The following is a 24,050-nucleotide window of genomic DNA, read 5'->3' on the forward strand; positions in this document are numbered from 1 at the left end:
GCACACACACATGCACAGCTTTGCCTGTCTTCTCTGTAGCCCTCTGATCACAGCATCAATGTCTCCACTTAAGTGGAGGACATTAAAGTCCACAGAAGCCACCAGACTTACCTAGGAGGTTAAAGTCTGTTTTCCAGATCCTCCTGCCCCTAAGTCCATTCCTTTTCCACACTAAACCCGTGTTCCATGAGCAAGGAAGCTACCCCCCGATGATTCATTCATTCCTTCTTTCACTCGACTGGTTATTGATCTTCTCTTGCCAGGCACTGTTCTAGGCATGCTATTACTGACAACACAATCTTGCCCTTAGGACCTCAGATTACAGTCTAGCTGGTGGCAGATAATAAATAAGCAAGCAGCCATATAATTTAGCCAGAGAGTAGTCATTTCCTTAGATAGATAAAAGAGGCTTGGAAGGAACTATGGGGCAGGATGAATGGTGTGAAGGAGCGGGCTATGGGCAGAACCGGAAGAAAACCATTGCCGGGAAGAAGGAGAGGCACGCGCCAGTACCATGTCTTATATCGTCTTCTAAGGGTGCTGAAGGGTTCTGAGTCTGCAGGGATCAATGCAAAGCAGAGAGACAGGAGAAGTGAGACGGGGGGCTGCATGACGGAAGATCTGGGGAACACACCTGAGGAAGGACAGAGGCGAGCCTGGCCTTAGGAAGTGTACTTTGTCCTAAAAATAAGCTGTAAGCTGAGAGAATTGGGTTTTAACAACTCTCTCTGATTTGCTTGTCTCTTCGCAGGCTTACAGGTTTTCCCAGCTTCCTGAAATGGTCATGGGATCTCCCCCACCACCTGTACCTCCCCGGACAGGCCCTGTGGCTGTGGCTTCCCTCAGGCGGTAACATATGCCTTTCTTGGATTTGTTAGGGATATTTGGAAAAGATTTGATGCCCCCAGGCTATTTAGTCCCATGGGTGGCTCCATCAGTAAACGCACTTCATTCACTGCCTCTTTTCAAGGTGTGTCCCCTGCGGTTGGGATACTGGGGTACCAGGAAGGACTCGAGGACCCCAGAGCATTGAGCAATTTGCACATCTTTCTAAATAGAAAGTCCATGAGACCCACGGTCAAAACCACCCGAAGTTGATTGCCCTGTACCTCCATTTCCCATACCCTGACCTTGAAGATAGGAAAAGGACAAGTGTGGCTTCTTCCTGCTGTGTTTGCACGCCCAGAAGTCCCTTTGTTACTCTTGGAGCAATGGCTCGGGGCCCAGGAAGGTCCATCTGGGCACCCACTCTCAGTCTTGACTTTGCAGAGAGAGAGGATGAACTCTTACATCTCAGTATGAGGCATTGCTACCCCTTCTGTTTGTTCTCTGCTAACGCAGAGAGCACATGTCTTTAGTAAAGTGGGACAAGAAAAGAAAACAAACAAACAAACAGGATCTCTAGGGAAGGAAACTAATTCTGATACCCAGGGAGGGGAGAACCTTGCCCTGAGAAATGCATGGGCCCCCATCCTGGCCCCATCCCACAAGCTCCCCTAACACACTAGTGAGCCTGTCTGTGGGCCACGGGCATGTACTTTATGAAGATTTTTAACAGTGAGCTTCCCTAGAGAAGATGCTGTTTTCAGCTTTGACGGTCCAGTGTCCCGCCGGCTTGACATACCCCTTAAGGCCAGTGGTGACCAGGGAGGACGGTAAGAAGCTGCCAAAGGTCTGCCATGTGATTCCATGCAGGTCACCTTGCCTCTTGGGGCCCTGATTGTAACCCCTTGTCTGTAAACGCTGTAGGAGCCCTCAGGAAGGGCTTTCAGCACAGTGTGCAGGGCAGGCAGGAGCCAGGAGATTCCCTGGGAAGGGTCACCTGAAAGCAGAGCTGTGGGAGCAAGTGGATGAGAAAGGGAGACCCTACCCTGGCCACCCCACCCCACCCCCTACCCTATGGTGTTGTCAGATCTTCCCTGAGGATGTCCGGGGGGGTGGGGGGGGTGGGGTGGGGGAGGGCCTGAGCTATTCTTGTGAGTTCCAGATGATAGTACCCCCTCAATCCTTTGTAGCATTTCTTCTGCCAATGCCTTACCCCCACTTTCTGCCCCATCCGCCATCCTCACCAAGATGAGAATGTCACTTCCCTTCATGAGAACCCAGAGCACTGGACCAGGAGTGCACCAGAGGGAAAGCCGTCCATCTCATTGGCTGCAGCTGATGTCATCACCTCCTAGATCTATCGTCCCCAGCTAATACCCAGAACTAATTGCCTTGCTGCTTTTGCATGGAAATTAAAAATTCTACTACCCAGAACCATCCTTAGAGAGCTAACCTCAAACAGAAAAAAAAAAAAAAAACCCCACCCAAACCCACTGCTGCAGGTCTGGGCACCTCCTGCTGTACTGACACCACCAGCAGTCTTTTTGCTAATTGGGGCAAATCAGTCCCAGGACTTCATGAGGATAGGGCTTGAAGACATCAGGCCACTTCTAAATGCAGTGTGACTGCTTGATGCCTCAGGCATGCTCACATCACACAGTCCATCTGCCCTGCCCAGGTCCACCTCGGATATCGGCAGCAAGACCCGGATGTCGGAGTCCACGGGACCTGAGCCCTCGCAGTTGCATGAGAGTGCCTCATTCGCCCAGGTGTCCAGAGGTCCCGTGTCAGTAACGCAGTTGGATCAGTCGGCTTTAAACTACTCAGGTGAGCCAGAAGAGAAAAGCTCTGTTCCCTGGGCTGAGCCCTGGCCAGTCCACATAAACTGCCACTGGCAGGAACCAGAACCACCACACATCCGGCTCCTCTGACGTCACTAGTGTCGACCAAAGGAACTACTGGCTTTAGTTCTTTAAAAAAAAAAAAAGTTGAAACTAGGCAAAATAACTAGTATGCTTAAGTCAAAGTTACTGTTTTGTCATATTTCAGGTTTCTGTTTATTCTACCTTCACAGTATGACACATATAGCTATCTTTCCCCAAGGTGACCATCATCCTCAGGTTATGAATTTTATACCTGTGGTATGTTGTGTACCTATGCTAACGTTATGTGCATTTTAAATTTGCATAAATCATGCCCTGCACATTTCTTTTTGCACCGTTTTCTTATTCATTGTTGTTTGCAGGACTTCAGGTGGCTACATGAGCACAGGCTAGCCACTCGTTCACACTGTGCCACGATCTGCCACAGTCCATTCTTTAGATGGAGTAAGGGTCATTTCCAGGTTTTTTTTTTTTAACTGGCAGATAATGCCAAAATGGAACTGGAGGTTTGCACATGCCCTAGTTTGTCCGTGACCTGGTTGGATTTTTATTGTATTCATGTCATACCTTTATGGTTAAACCTGCCAGCACCAGTTGCCAACACTTACTAAACTGTTTGTGGTTTCCAGGAATTCCTCTGGTGAAACCCGCTCCTTTTGGTTGCTTTTGCTGAGTCTTTAAAATCGTATGTCCTCCCGGGAAGAAAGCACCTGCACACAGGGTGTGCTTTCCTCCAGACAAGGTCAAGGCTATTAGGGTGGGATTAGGGAGTGGAGAGGGGCTCTGTAAAGGGAGTTAGACCTTCAAAGCCTAAAGAGCTGCTCTGAGCTACAACAGACGATGCCTGCCACATCGACTAGGCAGGTAATGGGGCCTGGGCCACAGAATAAGGCCCATTTTCCTTCCCAGTGACCTTTTCCCTTGCATCCCCTAGCCTGGGCCAGGTGTCAAGCCTCCCTGGGTTTCCAGATTCCTGAGCTAGAGTCCATGCAGGCTCAGTGGGAATGGTGCCAGCTAGACTCTCTACTCCCTCTTAGGGTATGGGAGGGTGGGGAAACTGAGGCCCTGCCAGCCCATGAAGCATCTCGTGAAATACGAGAGAGAGAGAGAGAGAGAGAGAGAGAGAGAGAGAGAGAGAGAGAGGAAGGGAGAGAGAGAGAGAGAGAAGATGGATTCAGCCCCCACCCCTGTAATGAGAGCACAGCCTGGATCTTAGCCCCACTTGGCCTCTGTACCAGACACCCTGAGTAGGGCACCACCTGCTCCCCTTGGCAGTTACAGTAACCTTGGAAGAGCTTCTCTAAGGAAAGCCAGGTGCCCTCCACCTCAGCCACCCTCCTTGCTGACGTATTACCTAGAATCTCAGCCACTGTGGCCAAGGTCGGCTCTGCCTTAGGTGGAGTCTCTGTGGCCAGGGTCTGCTCTGCCTTAGGTGGAGTCTCTGTGGCCAGGATCTGCTCTGCCTTAGGTGGAGTCTCTGTGGCCAGGGTCTGCTCTGCCTTAGATGGAGTCTCTGTGGCCAGGGTCTGCTCTGCCTTAGGTGGAGTCTCTGTGGCCAGGATCTGCTCTGCCTTAGGCGGAGTCTCTGTGGCCAGGATCTGCTCTGCCTTAGGCGGAGTCTCTGTGGCCAGGGTCTCCTCGGCCTTGCTTGGAGCTGCTTCAATATTATAGCCAAGAACACGCTCCATCACCTCAGGCCTTGTTCACTGAGACCTCGGGCCCAGAGGCAGCCAGGCAGTCTGTGCACTGGGGCTTATTTGGCTCTTACAGGCTGCAGTGTTGATCCAGAGTCCAGCCTCTTCTGATCTCCCACCCACTTCCTCTGTGCAGGTAACACGGTGCCGGCGGTGTTTGCCATCCCAGCTGCCAACAGACCCGGCTTCACTGGCTACTTCATCCCAACACCTCCCTCATCCTACAGGAGTCAGGCCTGGATGTCCTACGCAGGAGAGAATGAGCTCCCGAGCCAGTGGGCTGATTCGGTGAGACCCTCGACGATGCTCTCATAAAACTCCCCCTTGCTAGGCACACCTCTGGGAGACGTGAGAGGAAACACAGAGGCCAGGGTTGGGTTCTCTGAGGACCCCTCCCGCCATGCCGGTGGATGAAGTGAGCCATTTTAAAGGAGGTGGTGTGGTGAGCACGTGACCTTTGATGGAGGAGTTTGGAACTTGTTTTGTAGCATTCTACCTCTTCCTAGCAGGGAGACCTTAGCTAAGTAAGTTCTATGGCAGTGCCTACGGTCTGGTTAGTATCTTCTGTACCCCAGACCTCATGTTAGATGTTCCACTAAACTGTCTTATTTAATCTTCACAACCATTTGATCAGGTGAATTTTATGATTCCCATGACCACTCCCATTTTGCAGATAAGGAAACTGGGGGCTTTGTCACATGATATGATGTCTAAGGCCACATATCTAGAAAAGAGCCAGAGTTTCTACCAGTCAGACTCCAAAGCGCTTATTAAATTTATTTCTTTCAACTGTCACATTCCACAAAAGTTTAGGTCAAATGCCAGCAAAAGAAGCTTCAGAAAAGCTGAAACCATCATATGGTAGATGCCAAGACTTCCTGCCTGGGTTCCACCCAAGGCTTTGTTTGTCCTGATCCGTTGATATCTCTCCCTTCATCCCACATTGGAGCGTGACACGGATACACCTGCCTTTGGAGTTATCAGACATGGCCAATACAGAAAGAAAGAAAGAAAGAAAGAAAGAAAGAAAGAAAGAAAGAAAGAAAGAAAGAGTGAGAGAAAGGAAAGAAAGAAAGAGAGAGAGAGGGAGAGGAAAGAAACAAAGAAAGAGGAAGGAAGGAAGGAGGAAGGAAGGAAGGAAGGAAGGAAGGAAGGAAGGAAGGAAGAAAAAGTCTCGCCACCGAGTCTCAGCAACACCACCAGCAGCGATCCTATGTGTACAAGCTTTCCTGATAACCAAAGCTCATTTCTTTGGTTTCTAAAACATAAACATACATGTCATGCTGCATATGAAGTATTTCTGAAATGAATGCTGTCAATTCCTTCTCCTCTCAAGTGGGGATGGCTTAACTGCATCATCTCTATGAGCAGTTCGGCGTCCTCGTGAGGTCCACAGGTCTCAGGAAGGATGGGGGGCTGGGCTTTAACAGGTTGAGGATCTTCCTTTTTGTCAAGTATTTCCAAACTAATAACAACAAACTAATAAGCTTGTTACTACAACTTAATGTGTTGTTTTTCTTTTTCCTTGGCATGAGCTTCCTCCCAGCTGGTACCTTGTGCTGTCAGTAGCCCCATGTCTTTACATGTTGTTTTTCCTCATGTGTTATTCTCTCCATATGAAACATGCCTGAACTCACTTAAATTGTTTGCAAAATTGGAGTAAAGTAGCTCTGGGAGAGGAGCGAGAGTCTAACCTGAGATGTCATAGCATCTGTTTGGGTGGTTGTGGGAAAAGGCTCATCTTTACCTTTCCTTCTTTTTCCTTTCTTTCCTTCTTCTTTCCTTTCTTTCTCTTTCTTTTTCATTCTTTTTGTTTTGTTTTGTTTTGGAGTCTGAGGAGGGTTTTATTGGCTTTTCCGTTTGTTCAATTGTTTATTTTTGAGAGAAGGTTTGATTCCTAACCCTAAACTGGCTTTGAATTTACAATGGATTTAGTGACTTTGAAATTCACAAAGCCAAGGCCAGCTGTAAACTCCTGGTGATCCTTCTGCCTCCCTAGTGCTGGGATGGCATTCATCAGCCACCATGTCTAACCCTCTACTTTCTCAGCCCTCCATCTTATTCCCAGTTGGTCCATTGCCTGAGTTTCTAAAAAATTGACGTCATTGGGTGGAACTGATTAATTCAGAGTGTGTTTGACTCTGTAAGTCTTAAAATGTAGAAATAATGTCTGTGCTTTTCAGAGCACAGGCATGCAGCCTGTACTGGGCAGGCTAAAAAGCCTGCAGCTTGGACAGCCATGTTCTCTATAGGACTCAGAGGAAGTATTTTCCAAATCCTTGACCCTCAAGACGCTTAGCACACATAGCTTACCTAGGCTTTCAGCTGCATCCAGATGCCCTTGGGTTCACAACACCTTAGAGAAGGCAGCAAAAGACCCCAGCAGGTACAAACCCAACCTTCGTGAGAGAGTGACTGAGTCATTCCAGAGTCATCCCCAAGAGTATGAAAGAGTTTCCCCAGCTCTTCTTAATGCTGCACCTCGATGGGTCTCTCTTAGAGCCTAGTTATCCTCTGTAGCTCTCTGAGAGGTGTCCCCAGGCACGGAGCTGTATAGGTGATTCATAGCATGTCAAAGATGTTACGGGAAGCTCACAAAATCAGCCAGAGAAAGACACCCCATTAAGACTGACTAAAGAGATCTATGCCCAATGCATTGTTGTGAAAAAAAAACAAAAAACAAAAAACCAAGGCTCCCACCTTCATTTGTCTGCCTACCTTCCTGGTTCCCCAAATCACCTAGATTTGGAGTACCACATAGATTTTATCCTTTGTGATAGAGGGAGAAGTTTCTGGAGGAGGCCTCAAGGTAGATTCGTTACTTTTCTCATTATTGTGACATAATAATCTAACAAGAAGTAATCTGAAAGAGAAAAGTTTTGCTTTGGCTTACAGTTCAAAGAGACACAGCCCATCGTGTCAAGGAGGGTATGATAGCAGAAGCAGGAGGCTGCTGGGCATATTGCATCTGCAATCAAGAAGCAGAGAGTGAGCAAGAAGTGAGGCTGAGCTTTAAAACCTCAAGGCTTCACCTCCAAAAGATTTCAGAGCCTTCCCAAACATTACCACCAGCTGAGGCTCAGTTCAATTGCATGAGCCTGTGAGAGGCAGTTCACATTCAGAATCACAACATACACTAATCAAGAGTTTGTGCTGTGATTGATTGGTGATGTCTGTCAAGGAATAGAAAGTAATGTTTGTAGCCCTGGATTCTAGACAACAAAGCATAATGGTGCTTGCTTACAAAGAGCTTACTTCCTCACCTCCCCCACTTTTGAGCACTACCCCGAGACCACCCCAGTTGGGTTAGTTTCCTGTTCCTTTCCGATGCAAGCATGAAGGCTTGATGTCAAAGAGAGAGGGGTGTGTGTATTGAGTCTCCAATCCGGTTCATACAGTTAGCTAAGTTTGAAATGTAACAGCTTTCTCCTCACATGTTTGGCACCTACTGGCCATCCTTCAGTGATTTCCTAACTGTGCCTAGAACCCCAGACTCTGAGAGGCTTCCTGCTATGTGCTAGGCAGGTGACAAAGGCAGTGAGAAAATGGGGGGTTGGGGGGGGTGGAGAGAGGCCTGCCTTCACAGAACTGATGGCCTGAGACAGGTGCTGATGGCCCCAAGAGGAATGCCTGCCACACTAGAGAAACAGCATGGGAACACCTGGCTGGTGTCAGGCTGGGAAAGGTCTCTGAAAGGGTGGAACTCTGACCTGTGATCTGAAAGGCTTCCTATATCCCAGCCTTGGTTCTTGGTCAACTCTAGTCACCCATACATTCCTAGCTCCTGGCGGCTGGAAAAGTGAGATGGTCCAGGGAAAGCCTTCTAGCCTTCTAGCCCTTGTGTGTAGAGATATTAGCAGATTTTTTCTTTGCCACTTTATTTTTATTTGCAAATTTAAGACATCAATCCAATTACTTTCCTTGAGTGAGTCCTCTGGCCTCACCTGGACCACTGAGATAAGCCTCCTCAGAGCTCCTTTCTGCCAGATCCACCCAGAGTGACCTTGCTGAAGTTGACTTCTCTGCTGACACCCATGAAGGGTTCCTATCCCGGGACCTCAGAGGGACTTCTCGAGAGGAGCTGTCAGAGCACCCAACGTCCCCAACTGTGTACTCCCCTATCCCAAATGTCTGAATGTTTATATCCCTCTACCTGATTTCTGTGCTGAGTTCCACAGTGCTAAGGTGATGGCTTTAGGAGGTAGGTCTTGGGGAGGTGAGGGTGAAACACGTGTGAGTAGGATTAATGTTCTTGTAAAGGAAACCTCCATAATGATACCTGGCTGCTTCTATCATGTGGGTATGGGAAAAGGCAGTTGTCAAGAACCAGGAAGGACCCAATCAACAGACACTAGAGTCCCCAGCCATCGTGAGCATAAGAAAGAAACTTCTGTTCTTTATAAGCTCCCTGGTCAGTGATGTTTTGTTATAGCAGCCTGAAGAGATTAAGACAGCTATCCTGCTCTGTCCTCCCCAATGGCCCCAGATGAGCGTGCCTGTTAGTCGGGAAGGAGGCCAGGGGTGGTAGTGCGTGTCTCTAATCCCAGGAGAGAGGAGACAGAGCTAGGAGGATCCCCAAGGCCCACATGGTGTACAGTGAGTTCCAGGCCCACTATAGAGACTTGACGCTTACTGCTCACAAGTTTACCCAAGACAGCAGTAGATCACTGAGGAAGCACAGGCTCTGTGGGCCAGCAGTCAGTTGCTTTTTATTTTTTTATTTTTAAAAAATATTTATTTATTTATTTATTTATTTATTTATTTATTATGTATAGAGTGTTCTTCCTGTGTGTACACCTGCAGGCCAGAAGAAGGCATCAGATCACATTACAGATAGTTGTGAACCACCATGTGGTTGCTGGGAATTGAACTCAGGACCTTTGGAAGAGCAGGCGGTGCTCTTACCCACTGAGCCATCTCTCCAGCCCCAGTTGCTTTTAGATGGGACAACCTGGGAGTGTAATCCCCACCCAGCACACCCCTCTGTACCCTTTACTCTTGTTTTCCCAGCTGTCTGGCCTGCCTATCCCACCTCTTGAACCTGGAAGTGTTTTACCAACACATTTTTTTTTATGTCTGCCCCCACAGCACTGTGCACCTGCATCCTCAATGCTCATTTCTCCAGCATCCTGAGATATTAAACGTCTTTGTGGACCAAACAGCATTCCACATAAGGGTACTGCCTCTGTGGGCAAGATAGTCATAGATTCTAAATATTTTGTTTATCATTATCCCTAGAGACTTCTATATGTTTAAGTAGAGAATGATGTGTCTCCTACTTTTAATGAAAAGTTTTTTTTTTCAAGAATAGCGTACCCATATCCAAAACACTATAGTGCACAGATTAATTACCAACGCTTCAATCCGGGCACACCTGTGGGGAGCCTGTCTTATTGGCTATGGGTGTTAGGTGGTAGAACCCTTTGGCTTCAGTGTGTTCATCTGTGAAGCAAGGACGAAGTCACCTGCCAGTAGATTGTTGCTTGAATAATTAAATGAGATACTGTGTGAAAGTCATTGGGGCTCAGTGGGTATCAGCTATTGTTATTAATAAAAATTGCAACAGTTCTGTTTACTCGGTTGTGCGTAAATTAAAAAGAAAGCTGGGAGGTCATTCAACTGTGAGCTCGAGTGTATTCTTAATACAAGCAACGTTGAAAAACAACTATTTAATGTACCCAGCCAGCATTCTTAATGAGTACAGGGTAGCTATTTGCTAGAGAAACTGAGGTTTGGGGGCTTACAGCTGTGCGATAGCCCATGAGTTCGATTCTCCTCTAAACCTCTTTCCTTGACCTCACTCGCCTCCTGCTTCCAATATTGAGTGTGTCCTGCGCCTTGAGCATCCCCCTAACCTGAGTTCCTTCTCCTCTCTCCCAACCTCTTGTGCAGGTCCCTCTGCCTGGGTACATCGAGGCCTACCCCCGGTCACGTTATCCACAGAGCTCACCCTCCAGGCTCCCTCGCCAGTATAGCCAGCCAACCAACCTCCACCCCAGCCTAGAGCAGGCCCCTGTCCCCTCCGCAGCTGCCTCACAGCAGAGCCTGACAGAAAACGAGCCTCCAGATGCTCCGTTGACTAACATCTCCACTGCAGCCCTCGTAAAGGCCATCCGGGAAGAAGTAGCCAAGTTGGCCAAGAAGCAGACAGACATGTTTGAGTTCCAGGTCTAACACCTCAACCCTGAGGGAGTCTGTACTTGGAGACTGTGAGGCGGCAAGCAGGCTTTGGGTTCTCCAGACAATAGACAATGTATGGATCTTTCTCACCCCCAGATTCTAAAAAAAAAAAAAAAAAAAAAAAGGTCAACAGTGGGCCTGCTGGGAAACAGGAAGCTTGTAAACAACTGAATTCTGCCTTCTGCAGCCAAGTGTGGGTCAACAAATCCCTAACTGGAACTCTGTGTTTGGTATTCTCTTTGGCTGAATGTTTGAACCATGGGTGGAGTTTCCCTAAGGAGCCCTGCTCCTGAGAGGCACCACCTAGCCTGCAGGTTCCTGTCCAGTGTCCATTTTTATAAAATCACCAGAAGAGAGAGAATGCTGCTCTGTCTTCAGTGACCTCTGCATGTTCTCTTTCTGTGTTAAAGGCAACACAGGAGTCTGATTAACAACCAGACTGTACTCTCTCATTGAGCCATGACCGTGGTCGCTTTAAAAATCACCTCTAGTCTGTAAGGGAGATACTGACTCTCCAGCCAAGAAACTCAAGTCTCTTTGCTTTTAAAGGCTCATGTTCAAAGTCAAATGAGTTGGATGGAAATCAGTTCCAATGGCCGTGCCTATAAATAGTTCTGACTCCTTCTTCCCCCACCTGTTAATTAATGGCCAAGAAAGAGAGCTGATGAGCCAGAATGGTGGACTTGGGTTGACAGGCTGTTTAAAGGGTGTTGTCCGTTTGGAAATGGAGTCTCCCGCAAATTGGGGTCCAAATAAAAGAGAATCGGTGCTAAGAGGCTTGGGAGCCTACAAAGGAGAAGCAGCTTTTTGTGGAGGTTTGGATTTGATTGTGTTGACAGTGGCCTGAGAACCCTGCCATCCGGGGGGAAATAACAGACATGTCAACTTTAACAAGATTTATCTCCTCCATGGTGAAGTCCAGCACGTGCTGCAGGGTGGTAGGAAGGAAACCATCACCGATGCCATTAGAGATGGGAAAAGTAGACCCACAGTCACTCCAAGCTGCAGCCTCTGTTTCTAGAAACTTCTGAATGTGGAAAATCTGATCTGAGATTAAATGCAAGGCATCTTAAAAGTCTACAGAGTTCACCGGTTCTCCATAGGCAGATGGACACGGGAGAACATTTGCTGAGATGGCAGGGATGGGGTGATGATGTCCCCATGTCATTCTCCCTGGCATGAAGCATCAGCCTACAGTGTCCTTGGTGGGAACACTGCCTTGCAGCTCTGGGGGTACCAGCCACTGACAACTCCTCTGTGCAAATAAAACTGACTTGGGGTTACCAGAGGAAAAGGGACCCCTGAGTTTCCTCCCCAATGTTGGGAGCCATGTATGGTGTCAGGGGGGCTTACTTGGTGTATGTTGGAGAACATGGTCCTGTCCTGCCTTCACCCATGACCCACCTAGCATCAGCTGTACCCATGTCCCTCTGACCCCATCCGTTCATTGTCCTCACGAGTTTCTTTGGTCTTTACTGAAAGAAGAGAGAGGAAATTTAAAGGTTGAGAGAGGAGTAGGATTGGAGCTGATCAGAATGGGAGATTCTAACCGTCAAAGCACAGACTTTCCCAGGAAGCTGTTTTAATTCCCCTCCGGCAAATTGTCCTTTCTGGGATGTTCCGAGATGATATGTCATGGATGCCCCCAGACAAGCCTCTTAACGGGGACGATGCTAGGTAGTGTCCTTTTAGTATGCTGGTTGGTCTTTCATAGTGTTAGTTTTTTGTTACTCAATAAGAAATCAGCTATAAATAAAATGTATTTTTGTAATTTCCATGTGTATATATGGTATATTTCTACCAATGGCCAGTTGTAGTCCAAAACCGAAATCAGCTTGCAGAACACTGTGGACAGTGCAAGATTTTACTGACAGATTAACACAGTGCCTGAATCTATCCAAGCAGGCATTCATTCAGTGCACGTGAATGAACAAAGAGCCAAAGAAACTCAGCCTTTTCATGCAAATGGTGTAAGTCTGATAAAACCAGCGACATTGCTCCACTTTTTCAAAAGCATCAGTATTTCATCAGCGCAGTGGTATAAACACAGTACTGTGTGGGCTTGGTAAATGCGTGGAAAGTGAGAAAGAAGTTTCTACATTGTAGAATATGAATGCCTAAAAAAGACAGTGTCTAAGCTTTGGGTTCCAATAACCTCCAGATTATGAATCTAGAGTTAACAGTGGTATGGATCCAGATTGCCAGGAAAACGGAGCCACCATTCACTAGAGTCTTTGCAGAACCCCATAAAATATTTAGTTCATTGAGACAACTAAAATATAGCACGATAAATCAGATACGCTTTTAAATTAAACACCATGGATTCAAGAAGTCTATGCAAAGAAAACCTTAAATTAATGGGAAAAATTAATATGTTTATGTTTTCCCACCATAGTTAAAGGCATCTGGGACTAAGATATTGTTCCTTCCCTAAAGTGTCTCCTAATCCTATAGAGACGATAGTTCAGATGGTTAAAAATCACCACATGATGTGAAAGCAGGGTTCCATGAGAGCCCAGAGGCAGCAGCAGTGAGCTCGGATCATGATCTTCTAGACAGTCAGAGAAGCCAAAGCTCAGACAAGCAGGGGCTGGGGCCCAAGCCTGCTGATTCCCGTCCAGCCTGCTCTCCATCTCACCATGCTGCCTGTCCGCTTGTTGGTGACACATTTCTTTAACCATATCCAGAAGTTTAAAAAAATAGGCAAGGGTCGTGTGAGGGATTCCATAATACTCTTGCCAAAGGGGCCGGGGGGCCAGAGGCAATGGGGAGCAATCTGGCTTTTTGCCACAGAGTACCACTGGGGGAAAAAAACAACAACAATGCCCTTAGTTGCCGTTGAAGCCAGTGGGGGTAACCTACTCAGTCAGCACGAGGTGTCAAAAAGGCAAGCAGGGATGCACTAACACTCTGTCACTGCATCAGGTGACCCAGTAGGACCCAAAATATAAAGGTCTACTGTGTGTGGCCTGGCACCTGTGATCTGAGGCTTCTGCAGGAACACGGTGGAACACAGTGGCAACTGTGAGCTGTGGAATGGGGCCTTGCCTCTTGAAGTTTTCAGGACGACTTGCAATCCCAAGCTGAACTAATGCTGTGCACTTGTTATTTAAAAAGCCCAGACAAACAAACAAAACAAAACATGCAATTTCTGAATAGTCTTGGTTCAAGAAAGGAAATGATAAGATTTGTGATTAAAATGAAAACCCGTGAGGGTGAGTACACTGGAAGAGGCGTGAAGTTCTTAACATCTAAGGAAAATGCTTCCTGCCAGGCAAAAAATTGAAATGGATCAAAAAATATTGATTTCATATAAATGCTCCTTATTTTGCCCCCTGCACAGCACCCAGTGCTCAAAGTTCCGTGAATAATGAATGTACCACAAGTTTTCAAGTTTGAGGAAAAGATTTTAATTTAAACCCGCACTTAGAGTTTGGACTTCCCTTACAAACTACAGTCCAAGACTCTTAAGGTGTTAGGTATAATTTAGCTTGTCACCAACTGGGGTCCAAGTATTAGACGTTACATGCTGCCATCTAGTCCAACCTCAAAGAGGTTCCCGTCTCAGGGACCAGAAACCTCTTTAGCCTTGCTTCAGCACAAAGACTGACTGAAAGACCCTGGGACAGATTACAGAAGCAGAACGCAGATGTGGCAAAGGGCAAGGGAGGCATCAACCAGCCCACCTTCCTGGTGCCTCTGCCTCTGACACTCTCTCTCCTCACCAGCTTTCATGTGTTTCTCTCAGCACACCAGCTTCACCCTCTTGCTTGCCTGGGCCAACCAGCTTACTCACTAATGCAGATGAAGACAAATACTGACCTCCAGACTCACGCCACTTTTCTCCCCAGTGCGGACTACTCTTGGACTAGCATCTTTGAGCCCCTTTATGCAAATGCTTGAGAATCTGATTGGTCCAGTTCATATCTGCCCATGGATGAGCTCAGGGCAGGTGCCCATCCAGTCATCTGTAAGCAAAGAGGCAGAGTTATGTTGTACGAACATGGTCCCTGGATTGACCCATTGGGCAAGGGCTCTTGTGGGAGGGTTGGTACCCCCAGGAAAGAGCATGACCAGCTGGACTCCTTAAAGGATCCTGCCACAGACTGGAACTGACCATACCCCTAAGATACCACCTGGCAGCCAGTACTCAGAGGGCAGTCCTCTTGATACTGCCCTCACCCTGAGGAAAAGGCATTTTTCACTTATACATCAGGTGAGAGTGCACACACTTGAACTTCTAGGAGACTGGCCAGACTGCCCCCAGAGAGTCCCCACCCCTACCCACACTACTTACTGAATACTGCTGCCGGCCTCCAGAAGAGATCTCTGACCAAGGCCCAGTTAACACTATGCCTTGTTCAGCTCAGCAGACAATAAATACTTGTAAATTGAATTGCATGATCTTAGCTCGGGTGCTATTAACGTGGCTCCCGGCCACACATTTGCATGGATGAGAAAACTGATGAGCCTCCCCATAGAGTCTCTTTAAAACAAAATTGGTTTCAAGTGAAAACGATGCTACGGTGGCTCCGAGCTTCCGGCTAGAAGTTAGTGACCTGAGACCTGGAAGGGTCTCCTCACTGCTTAGGTGAGCTGTCACAGAAGCCTAGGTGACAGCAAATACTGAGATGTAGGTGTTTCTGAAAGGGGGTATTAGAAAATGTGATTGTACCAGAAACAAATTCTCTTAGAAGATACTGAGTTGCTTTGATTCTGTACGTTTCAAGAAGAGGGAAATTTCGAGAAGGTAGAATTTTCCTCAGAGGTCAAATCCATGCTTGAGTTAGAGCCATGCTATTACAAGGCTAGAACACTCTTATGATAAATCTAGAAACTAATTATTTTGTCCGCTGGCCTTGAGCGGACTTTTGTAAATTATGGAAAGAGGCCATCCAACGTACTTTACATAAATTAACCGTGGCCTCACCTTCTTCTCTTTCATCTCTTCTTTGGGTCTAAACTTACCTCCACCCTCACATAAATTAAGGAAAGAGAAGAAAAGGAAAAAAATGTACCAAACAAAATCAGAGGAGTGCCACTGGACTGGGGATTTTGAGAATGTGTAAATATTCTAGAACTTGAGCGACTCACTTTGAACAAGCCTGTGGCTCCTCGTGGGTCAGATGGAAATACAAACACCTGTACTTCCTACCTCCACGAGGAGCATGTGTGCAATGTGTCTGAACACGGTTTGGAAAGTATAGTGGAAGAATTGGCTATTAAAACCGTTCGTTTTACGATTCAGTTCGATCCAGCTCCTGCTACCCATTGAATTAATTTGTGTTGTCATGTGTTCAATGACCCAACTTCTTATTGAGGAAAAACAAAGGAATTCTGCAGTGTCTAATAGCCCACAAAAGTCAGGCCACGTGGAGCTGCTGTTATCGTTGTTTGTCGCCTATGGTTTGGAGGGTATATAAGTGTCTCCACATGTGCTTTGACTCTGGGTGGAAAAAACCCAGACTGTGATTCTCTCAAACCACTTTAAATGCATTGGGCAGAGTACTGAACAGGAGCTCTGAATGTAGCTGTTGTTATTTCAATGCTTTGCTTTCTAATTAACTTTGTACGTCCTTTGCCTCTGCCGGGAACAGAGTGTTCATGTGCTATTAGAATTTTTTATTGTAAAATAAAATGACAAAGGCTTTCATACCCCAAAACCTGCCTGTTTTTCATTCCATCTCCTCCAGATGGTGTAAGGGCATGTCTTTTTACAACCCATCCACACACTAGTGCCTATTGGGTGTTAACTGCAGAGCAGTGACGGACCTCAGAGTCCCCGTGTGATCTCAGAAGCCAACCTGCTTGGGCCTATGATCATGGGTAAGAGATAAATTCTCACTTTTGTGTGGTTCCCACATCCTCAGAAGCACCTGGGGTGCCAGGCAGAAGCCAGTGTCTGTTAGGGTGTGCTTTCTAGAACAGAAAGAAGTCCCATTGAGGTCAGGGCTCCTGATGAGTCCAAAGGCAGCGATGGTTTCGGGAGATGGGCTTCCAGTAACCTATTGTCCCACTCAGTGCTACACACAGCAGTCATAAAGCCTGCCTTGTGTGAGCCTTACCCAGAGACCGGGGGGGGCTCGGCCTGCTCTGCCCTCTGCCTTTGGGTTAACTGGGAGACTCAATCCATGGGCTACAGACCTATGGACCAGCCCTAAGAATGCGGCTCAGTCCACGAACAGGACCAACCATATTCTCCAGCTAGAAATGCCCAGACACAGTCTGTTAGCAGCACGTGTCCAAACTGGAAGGTCAAGACCAGCGTGAGCCACGATGGGCTAACTCAAAGGGATGATCTAAGAGGAAAATGGGTAAGAAGAAGCCTTGAGACCGGAAGATTAGAATAGAGGTAAGGAAGCTTGCCTCCTGTAACACCACAGACAGGGACTGCTTTTCACTGCCCCACCCACGACTTCCTGAAACCCTCTTCAGGTCCTCACAAAATACTCAGACACTCACGGAGCAAGTTTAATCTCCTCCCCCTGCTATGCTGTAAAGGTGACTAGGATGTCCTGTCATGACAGAGCCCAAAGCCACTGTCTCATGGCGCAGATGCGTCGTCATAAATGTAGAGTCCTTACAAAAAGCTTTTAATGAGGCGATCCATGAGATAGGAACTACTGTAGAGACCAGATCTGACTGGAAACGGGGTGGGGCAGGGTTTTTCCTCCCTCCTCGATTCCTCTTCTTCCTGGATGCTGGTGGCTCTCGCCTCTTCAGGACAAATGGAAAGATCAAATAAAAGGAGATGGCGGTGCCTACTTCTGCCCAAGGAATGGGGGTAGACAGTCTGGGAGCTAGAGAAGACGTGTCTATGCCCAGATTCTCTCGGCAGAGCAAGGACAGCACATGTATTCCAAATTGCAATGTGTTTGTCTCATTTCTGTTGCTGTGATCAAAAAACAAACAAAAAGCTAACAACCTTCAGAGAGAAAGAGTTTATTTTGGCTCATTTCCAGGGGGATATAGTCTGTCATGGCAGGATAGGAACAGGCGTGGAAACATAAGGCTAGCCCATCACATTAGGTCAACAGACTTAGAAGAAGACATAGAGCCAGCCTATAAAACCTGTCCATCCAGAATTCCTCTCCTAAAGAGTCCATAGCCTTCCCTGTGCCACCAACTGGAGACCAAGTGTTCAGACACTTGAGCTTAAGGAGGACGGACACCTCACAGTCCAGCTATGATAGACACTGTAGACTCCTCAGAGCTGTAATAGACACTATGCCTCCAGCTCGCATGCACCTAAGAAGCAGCCTGGGGCCGAGAGTGAAAATACTAGCAAGGGGCAACTGTGTGTGAAGTGTCGGCATCTGTTAGTAGATGCTAGAGACCAAATGTGTGTGTGTGTGTGTGTGTGTGTGTGTGTGTGTGTGTGTGTGTTCCCATGCCCCATGTTCATCTTAGCACCTTATCCCTGGGGCGGGGAGATAGTTGGAGGTGGAGCCATTGGAGATGATTGTGTCCAGAGGCCTTCTTAGATAAGAGAGACCTCAGAGAACTCCCTGGCCCCTTTCACCACTAGCCAGGAAGCAGGCCTTCCGCAGACACCAAGCCTGCAGGTGCTTTGATCTTGGACTTCTCAGATCATCTGTAAGAAATTCTTGACGTCTCTAAGCCACTCCGCTTATGGTTTGGGTTACAGCAGCCCAAACAGACCAGACAGTGGGAAGCAAGGCTTTGCCTCTCTCCATTTCTATGTGGAGGGGAGATTATGGTCTGTACTGGTTTGCACTGCTGGGCAATTTGTGTTGTCAACATCTTAGTGTTAATATATATGCAAGCACAAAGCCAAACTTGGACAGAGACCAAGCGACTCACTGGAGCTGCAAGATAGTTTGCTCGGCATGACAGTTTTACTGCCGCCCTGTCCTCCAAGCCTCTGGACCGTGAAGCGCCTTTGCTGATCGTATAGGGACAGCTTGCTCACACCCCTTCCTCACTCCGTGACCTAGCCCTTCAGCTGTGGGACGGAGGCCCTCAGAGGACACACAGGATCTGTAGAGGCCAAGCCCCTGAGGCTGTGTGATGCCTGTGATAGCAATACCCAGGTGATTTGCTGACAGGACATTTGGAAACAGCTGGATCTGAATCCTGGGGCCTTCCAGCAGCTGAATGTTTTTCTGAGATGTATTTCTTATATTCTGTCTCAATTTGCAGGGATTCGGGGAGACGAAGCGAGAGGCTGGTCGTAATCTCCATTGTATAGGTTAAGTTCGCAGCTTCCGGAGAACAGACTTGGGTAGTCTCAAAACTTGTCTTAAATCTTAACTCTGCCAAATTTCCCACGTCACCTTGCATGTTTGTGTCTGGTGGACTTGGGAACTGAAAGTTTCTTTCTTTTTAAGGCTTATCTCTCACACTAGTAGGTTCCAACGTGATCTTCTTGGTGTTTTAGAGTGGGTTTCGGTAAAGCAGGAGCAAATCTAACAGCAGAAACCAAGGCCAACAACTGAGCTGGCATTAGCCCAGGAGGAGGGCTACAAGGCTGTCTTTACACCACGGTCATTCATGTCTGGCTATCCCCCAACCATGGATCACTAATCTTTTATTTAGCTAAAACTCTCCAGGAGGTACCTTCCATGTGGACCGGCCTCTAGGTCTCCCTCAGTTGAGCAAACATTTCCTGAGTGCCGTGTCAGACACTGGTACCCAGGTGACAGGGATTCCATGGTGGGGAAGTCACAGCTTCTGCCCCTCTCAGAGTTCATGCTCAAGGAAGACTGGCCCTGGCAACACAAAGCCTAAGATAAAAAGAGCTTGCCACTTTTCTACCCCATGAAAAGCAGTCAAAACCAAACCTTTACTTCCTTCTGCAGACACTTAGGTTTAGAACAGGATTCTTACCACTGTAGTATAAGCTACATAGTGATACATGGGTCTCCCTCCAAATTATATTTAGCCAATTAGGAAGCCACCAGGAGAACACCTCCCCCCGACCCCAACACACACACAGGTAGAAAGAACAAATTGTCAACTGCCAAGAATAGACAAACCCAAATTTGAGAGCTGTCACACCCGGTGGAATGAGGACAGCATCTTGGGGACTGTCTTATACAACTTACAGGAAGCCCTCAGGAAAGAGAGAATCCACGACACACACACACAGCTGCCATTTTGGATTACCCATCTTAGTGACATGCCAATCAGAACTCATCGGGTATTGTTGTATGGTGTGGTGGCTTGAATGAGGATGACCCCCATAGGTTCATATATTTGAATGCTTGGTCCTCATTTAGTGGAACTGTGCAGGAAGGATTAGGAGGCGTGGCCTTGTTGGAGGAGCTGTATCACTGGGCGTGGGTTTTGAAGTTCCAACATCCCATGCCAGGCCCGGTGTCTCTTCCTTCTGCCTACAACGTGCAAATCAGATGTATGCTCGTAGCTACTGCCTCAGCATCGTGTCTGCCTGCTTGCCACCATGCTCCCTTCGATGATGGTCATAGACTGACCCTTTGAAACTGTAAGCAAGCCCCCGGTTGAATGCTTCCTTTTATAAGTAGTCTTCACAGCAATAGAACAATAACTATGATATATGGGTTTGGGTTTTTTATTCAGCCTCTGAAATACACTCTGCACAGCAAATCTAAGCAGGTAAGCGGCTAGATCTCTGTGATAGCACCACTCTTTATTGCATTAGTCTGTTTAGCTTTCTGGAAATTGCGTTTGTTGTTTTTTTGTTTCTTGGCAAATTTACATATGAAATAAAGCACATCCTCTCAATGGTAATTTTCCTTCCAAAGTATCAGCAGAGATTTGTGCATACAGCTTTTCTTCTCTGGCGTTTCTCCGGTCTCCACAAGGAAATATTTTAACAAGCATTCACACTATGCTCAGACAGTTAGACATGGCCACTGGATGACCTGATGTAGCTTGGATGAACTGGTGTAGCCTGCTGTTTTTAAAATGGTAGAATCCAGGGGTTGGAGAGATGGCTCAGTGGTTAGAAGCACTGGCTGCTCTACCAGAGAATGGGGATTCGATTCCCAGCACCCACATGGCAGCTCACAACTGTCTGTAACTCCGGTTCCAGCCATCCAAAGCCCTCTTCTGACCTTGAGAAAGCCAGGCATGCTCATGGATCTCAGACAAATGCTCATAAAATTAAAAATGAACCTTATAAAGAAGAAGAGAGAGACCCAGGCTTGGAAGGGGACTAGGTGAAGTATTATTCAGCTTTCTATTCCAAAGCCACCACAGGATAAGACACTTGGCTTGTGTATATGAAAACGCTCACCTGGTCAGAGGTTAAAGAGACAGAGAGCCTCTGAAAGTCTAGTACCTCAAATGAGAGGGGATTGGGTTAGACAGATGATACAACAGTTAAGAGCACTTTCCGAGCCGGGCGGTGGTGGTGCACGCCTTTAATCCCAGCACTCGGGAGGCAGAGGCAGGCAGATCGCTGTGAGTTCGAGGCCAGCCTGGTCTACAAAGTGAGTCCAGGATGGCCAAGGCTACACAGAGAAACCCTGTCTCAAAAAAAAAAACAAAAAAACAAACAAACAAACAAAAGAGCACTTTCTGCCCTTACAGAGGACTCAAGTGCAGTTCCCAGGATCCATATAAGGCAGCTTACGATTGCCTGAAACTCTGCCATCAGGGCATCCAAACCCCTCTCCTAGCCTTGGTAGGTGTCTACATATATGTGACATACGCACAAAGAGACACGCACATACACATAAATATAAATATAAATGGATAATAGATAAATATAATGAGAGGACATGAAATGAAGAGGTTGGGGGAATAAAGAGGCTTTTAATATAATTCATTATTTGGATGGAAGTCAATGTCAGTAATCTGGGGTTGCAAGAGAAGGTTACAACTTTATTGAAAATTTTTTTCTACTTGTTTTAGAGTTTAGCATTAGTAATTATGGTTTAAAATTACACATGAGGTGAGAAGACACCAACATATTTTCAGGTTGAGTCCTAAAGAGATTTTATTCTAGTTCTAAATCTAATTCATGGCCAATGTGATCCACGTGTGAAATACATCTTTACTGTGTTACTCAGTTTTCCATTACTGTGACAAGACACCTGACATAATTGATTTTAAAAGAGGAAAGGTTTATTTTGAATCCTAGCTTCAGAGGTTCCATACTATAATCAATTGACCCTATTGCTTAGGCCTGTGGTGAGGCCGTACACCATGGCAGGGACCCCATGGTGGAACCGAGCTGTTCATCTTGTAACTAGAAGTGAAATGAACAGGAGAAACAGGATCCTACAGTTGCCATTTCCTGAGATGTCCCTAATGACCTAAAACCATTAAGCCTGCCTCTTAAAGTTTGCTCTGCCACTCACCCGCTGTCTATGGAAAGCATTCCAAAGCTTTATTTAGGGGGCTTGGCGCTGTCACAGATGAATGCTTCTTGGTGTGTATATAACCTAGACTTTGAACATATTGTACTGGTAGGGTAGGTAGGGGTGGTAAATATGAATCTTGACTTGTTTGGAGTTTGGAGGGACAGAGTCTCACTTTATAGCCCCACCTGGCCTGGATAGCTTTGTGTATACCAGACTGACCTTTAAAATATAGCAAACTCCATGCCTCTATCTTGCCAGTGTGCTAGGATTACTGGTGTGTGCCAATACACCTCCCTTCTTTTTTTTTTTTTTTCAGCAGGCTCTTATTAAGTTGTCCAGGCCGGCCTTGAACTAACTAACCCTTTAACCAGGCTGTCCTGGAATTGATGATCCTCCTGCGTCGGCCTCTGATGCTGCTGGGATTCTGGGTGTGCGCCACCAGCCCTGGCTCTGTCATATTCCACAGCAGCAGCCTGAGCAGCCCCCTGCAGGTGATACCAGCCAGAGTCTACTTCCTTCCACTCTTCGCTAACTGGACACTCACCTTGAAACCAAATCTAAAAGGAGCGTATTTTCCAGGTGAAAGTAGAACACGTCCCTCAGCAGGTGTCCACCTGCAGCCTCCAGGAGTGGGGCCAGGTGCTACACCTGTGTGTGTTTTTGCACTGCGCGCTTTCAACTGCTGCTGTGTCTCTGTGTCCCCCCAAAGAGTTCTTCTGAATCTTCTAGATAATAATGAACAGGCAGGTAAATGTCAACCCTGTGCCTGGGAAAGAAGTGGTGGTGGTGGTGGTGTGTGTGGTGTGTGTGTGTTAGTGGTGGTGTGTGCGTGTGTGTGTGTGTGTGTGTGTGTGTGTGTGTGTGTGTGTGTGTGGTGGTATGTGTGATGTGCGTGTATGTGCACGCGTGTGTGTTAGTGGTGGTGGTGGTGGTGTGTGTGGTGTGTGTGTGTTAGTGGTGGTGTGTGCGTGTGTGTGTGTGTGTGTGTGTGGTGGTATGTGTGGTGTGCATGTATATGCGCGTGTGTGTGTTAGTGGTGGTGTGTGTGCGTGTGTCTATGTGTGTGTGTTAGTGGTGGTGGTGGTGGTGTGTGTGTGTGTGTGGTGTGTGTGTGGTGTGTGTGTAGTGTGTGTGGTGGTGTGTGCGTGTGCGTGTGCGTGTGCGTGTGTGTGTGTGTGTGTGTGTGTGTGTGTTAGTGGTGGTGGTGGTAGTGTATGTGTGTGTGGTGTGTGTGTGGTGTGTGTGTAGTTGTGGTAATGGTGGTGGTGTGTGTGTATATGGTGGTGTGTGTGTGGTGTGCGTGTGTGTGTGGTGTGTGTAGTTGTGTGATGTGTGTGGTGTGTGTGTGGTGTGTGTTAGTTGTGGTGTGTGTGTTAGTGGTGGTAGTGGTGGTGGTGCGTGGCGGGGGCTGGTGTCACACTTCTGAATCTATGCTGCCATCTAGTGGCTCCCTTCATGAAAAGCATGTGAAGAGTTTCTATTGCCCAGGAAACTGAGATAACAAGGATGAACTCAGGCAGCACAGCCAAATAGTTTGCAGGCACTGACTACCTCAGTTAACTGGCAGCAGCCTGTTATCCTGCATGTTTTCCATATGAGAGGACAGAAAGAACAACACGTGAATAAGCGAGCAGGAGAGGACACGGGCTTACTTCATGTCCCCTGCTTTCAGAGTTGCAGAAAGTCTGCACAGGGTTGAAACTTTGAGATGACAGTCACAGCCCTGGGTGAAGCTGGGGTGAAGAGCTCTTGCTTTGTGCTAGGTGATAGCCTGAGCGCCTCCTATACATTAACTCACCTTGGAACCACCTGTGGCGTCCTCCCTTCAGATGAGAAGACCAGGAACGGGCAGCTGTTTTCCTCATGTCACATAGCTAGTGTGTGCTGGGATTGTGACCCGGTCCAGCCCAGACCTAGCAGTTGTTGCAAACCAGCTCTCAAAGGGGGAATATCTAAGGTTTATCCCTCAATAAGCGAACACTTGGCCCAGATAATTCCTGATAATTACTACATCCAGTCATCTCCAACCTTTTGACGGCAGCACAATCTTGTCTCCAGTGTTGCCTTTCACATTCATGTTCAAGAACCATGCAATTTAGTTGCCAAAAAAAAAAAAATGCAAACAAAAAAGATCTCTTAGTTTCTTTAAATACACT

At 47.2% G+C, this 24,050-nt stretch overlaps 1 protein-coding gene across 6 annotated transcripts in view; it reads left to right on the forward strand.

Moving 5' to 3' along the window:
- Window positions 1-16,201, forward strand: part of KIAA1549L (KIAA1549 like) — a 254,077-nt gene extending 237,876 nt beyond the window's left edge. For all 6 annotated transcript variants that reach the window (XM_084774625.1, XM_084774630.1, XM_084774629.1 and 3 more), the window contains 4 exons: window positions 752-849; window positions 2,504-2,652; window positions 4,539-4,690; window positions 10,295-16,201. In XM_084774625.1, the coding sequence (XP_084630751.1) occupies window positions 752-849; window positions 2,504-2,652; window positions 4,539-4,690; window positions 10,295-10,576 (681 nt within the window). In that variant the 3' untranslated portion in view covers window positions 10,577-16,201. The remainder of the gene's footprint in view (window positions 1-751; window positions 850-2,503; window positions 2,653-4,538; window positions 4,691-10,294) is intronic.
- The last annotated feature ends 7,849 nt before the right edge of the window (window positions 16,202-24,050 follow it).

This window comes from Acomys minous (genome assembly GCF_964271855.1).
Source record: "Acomys minous genome assembly, chromosome: 3".
Lineage (NCBI taxonomy): Eukaryota > Metazoa > Chordata > Mammalia > Rodentia > Muridae > Acomys > Acomys minous.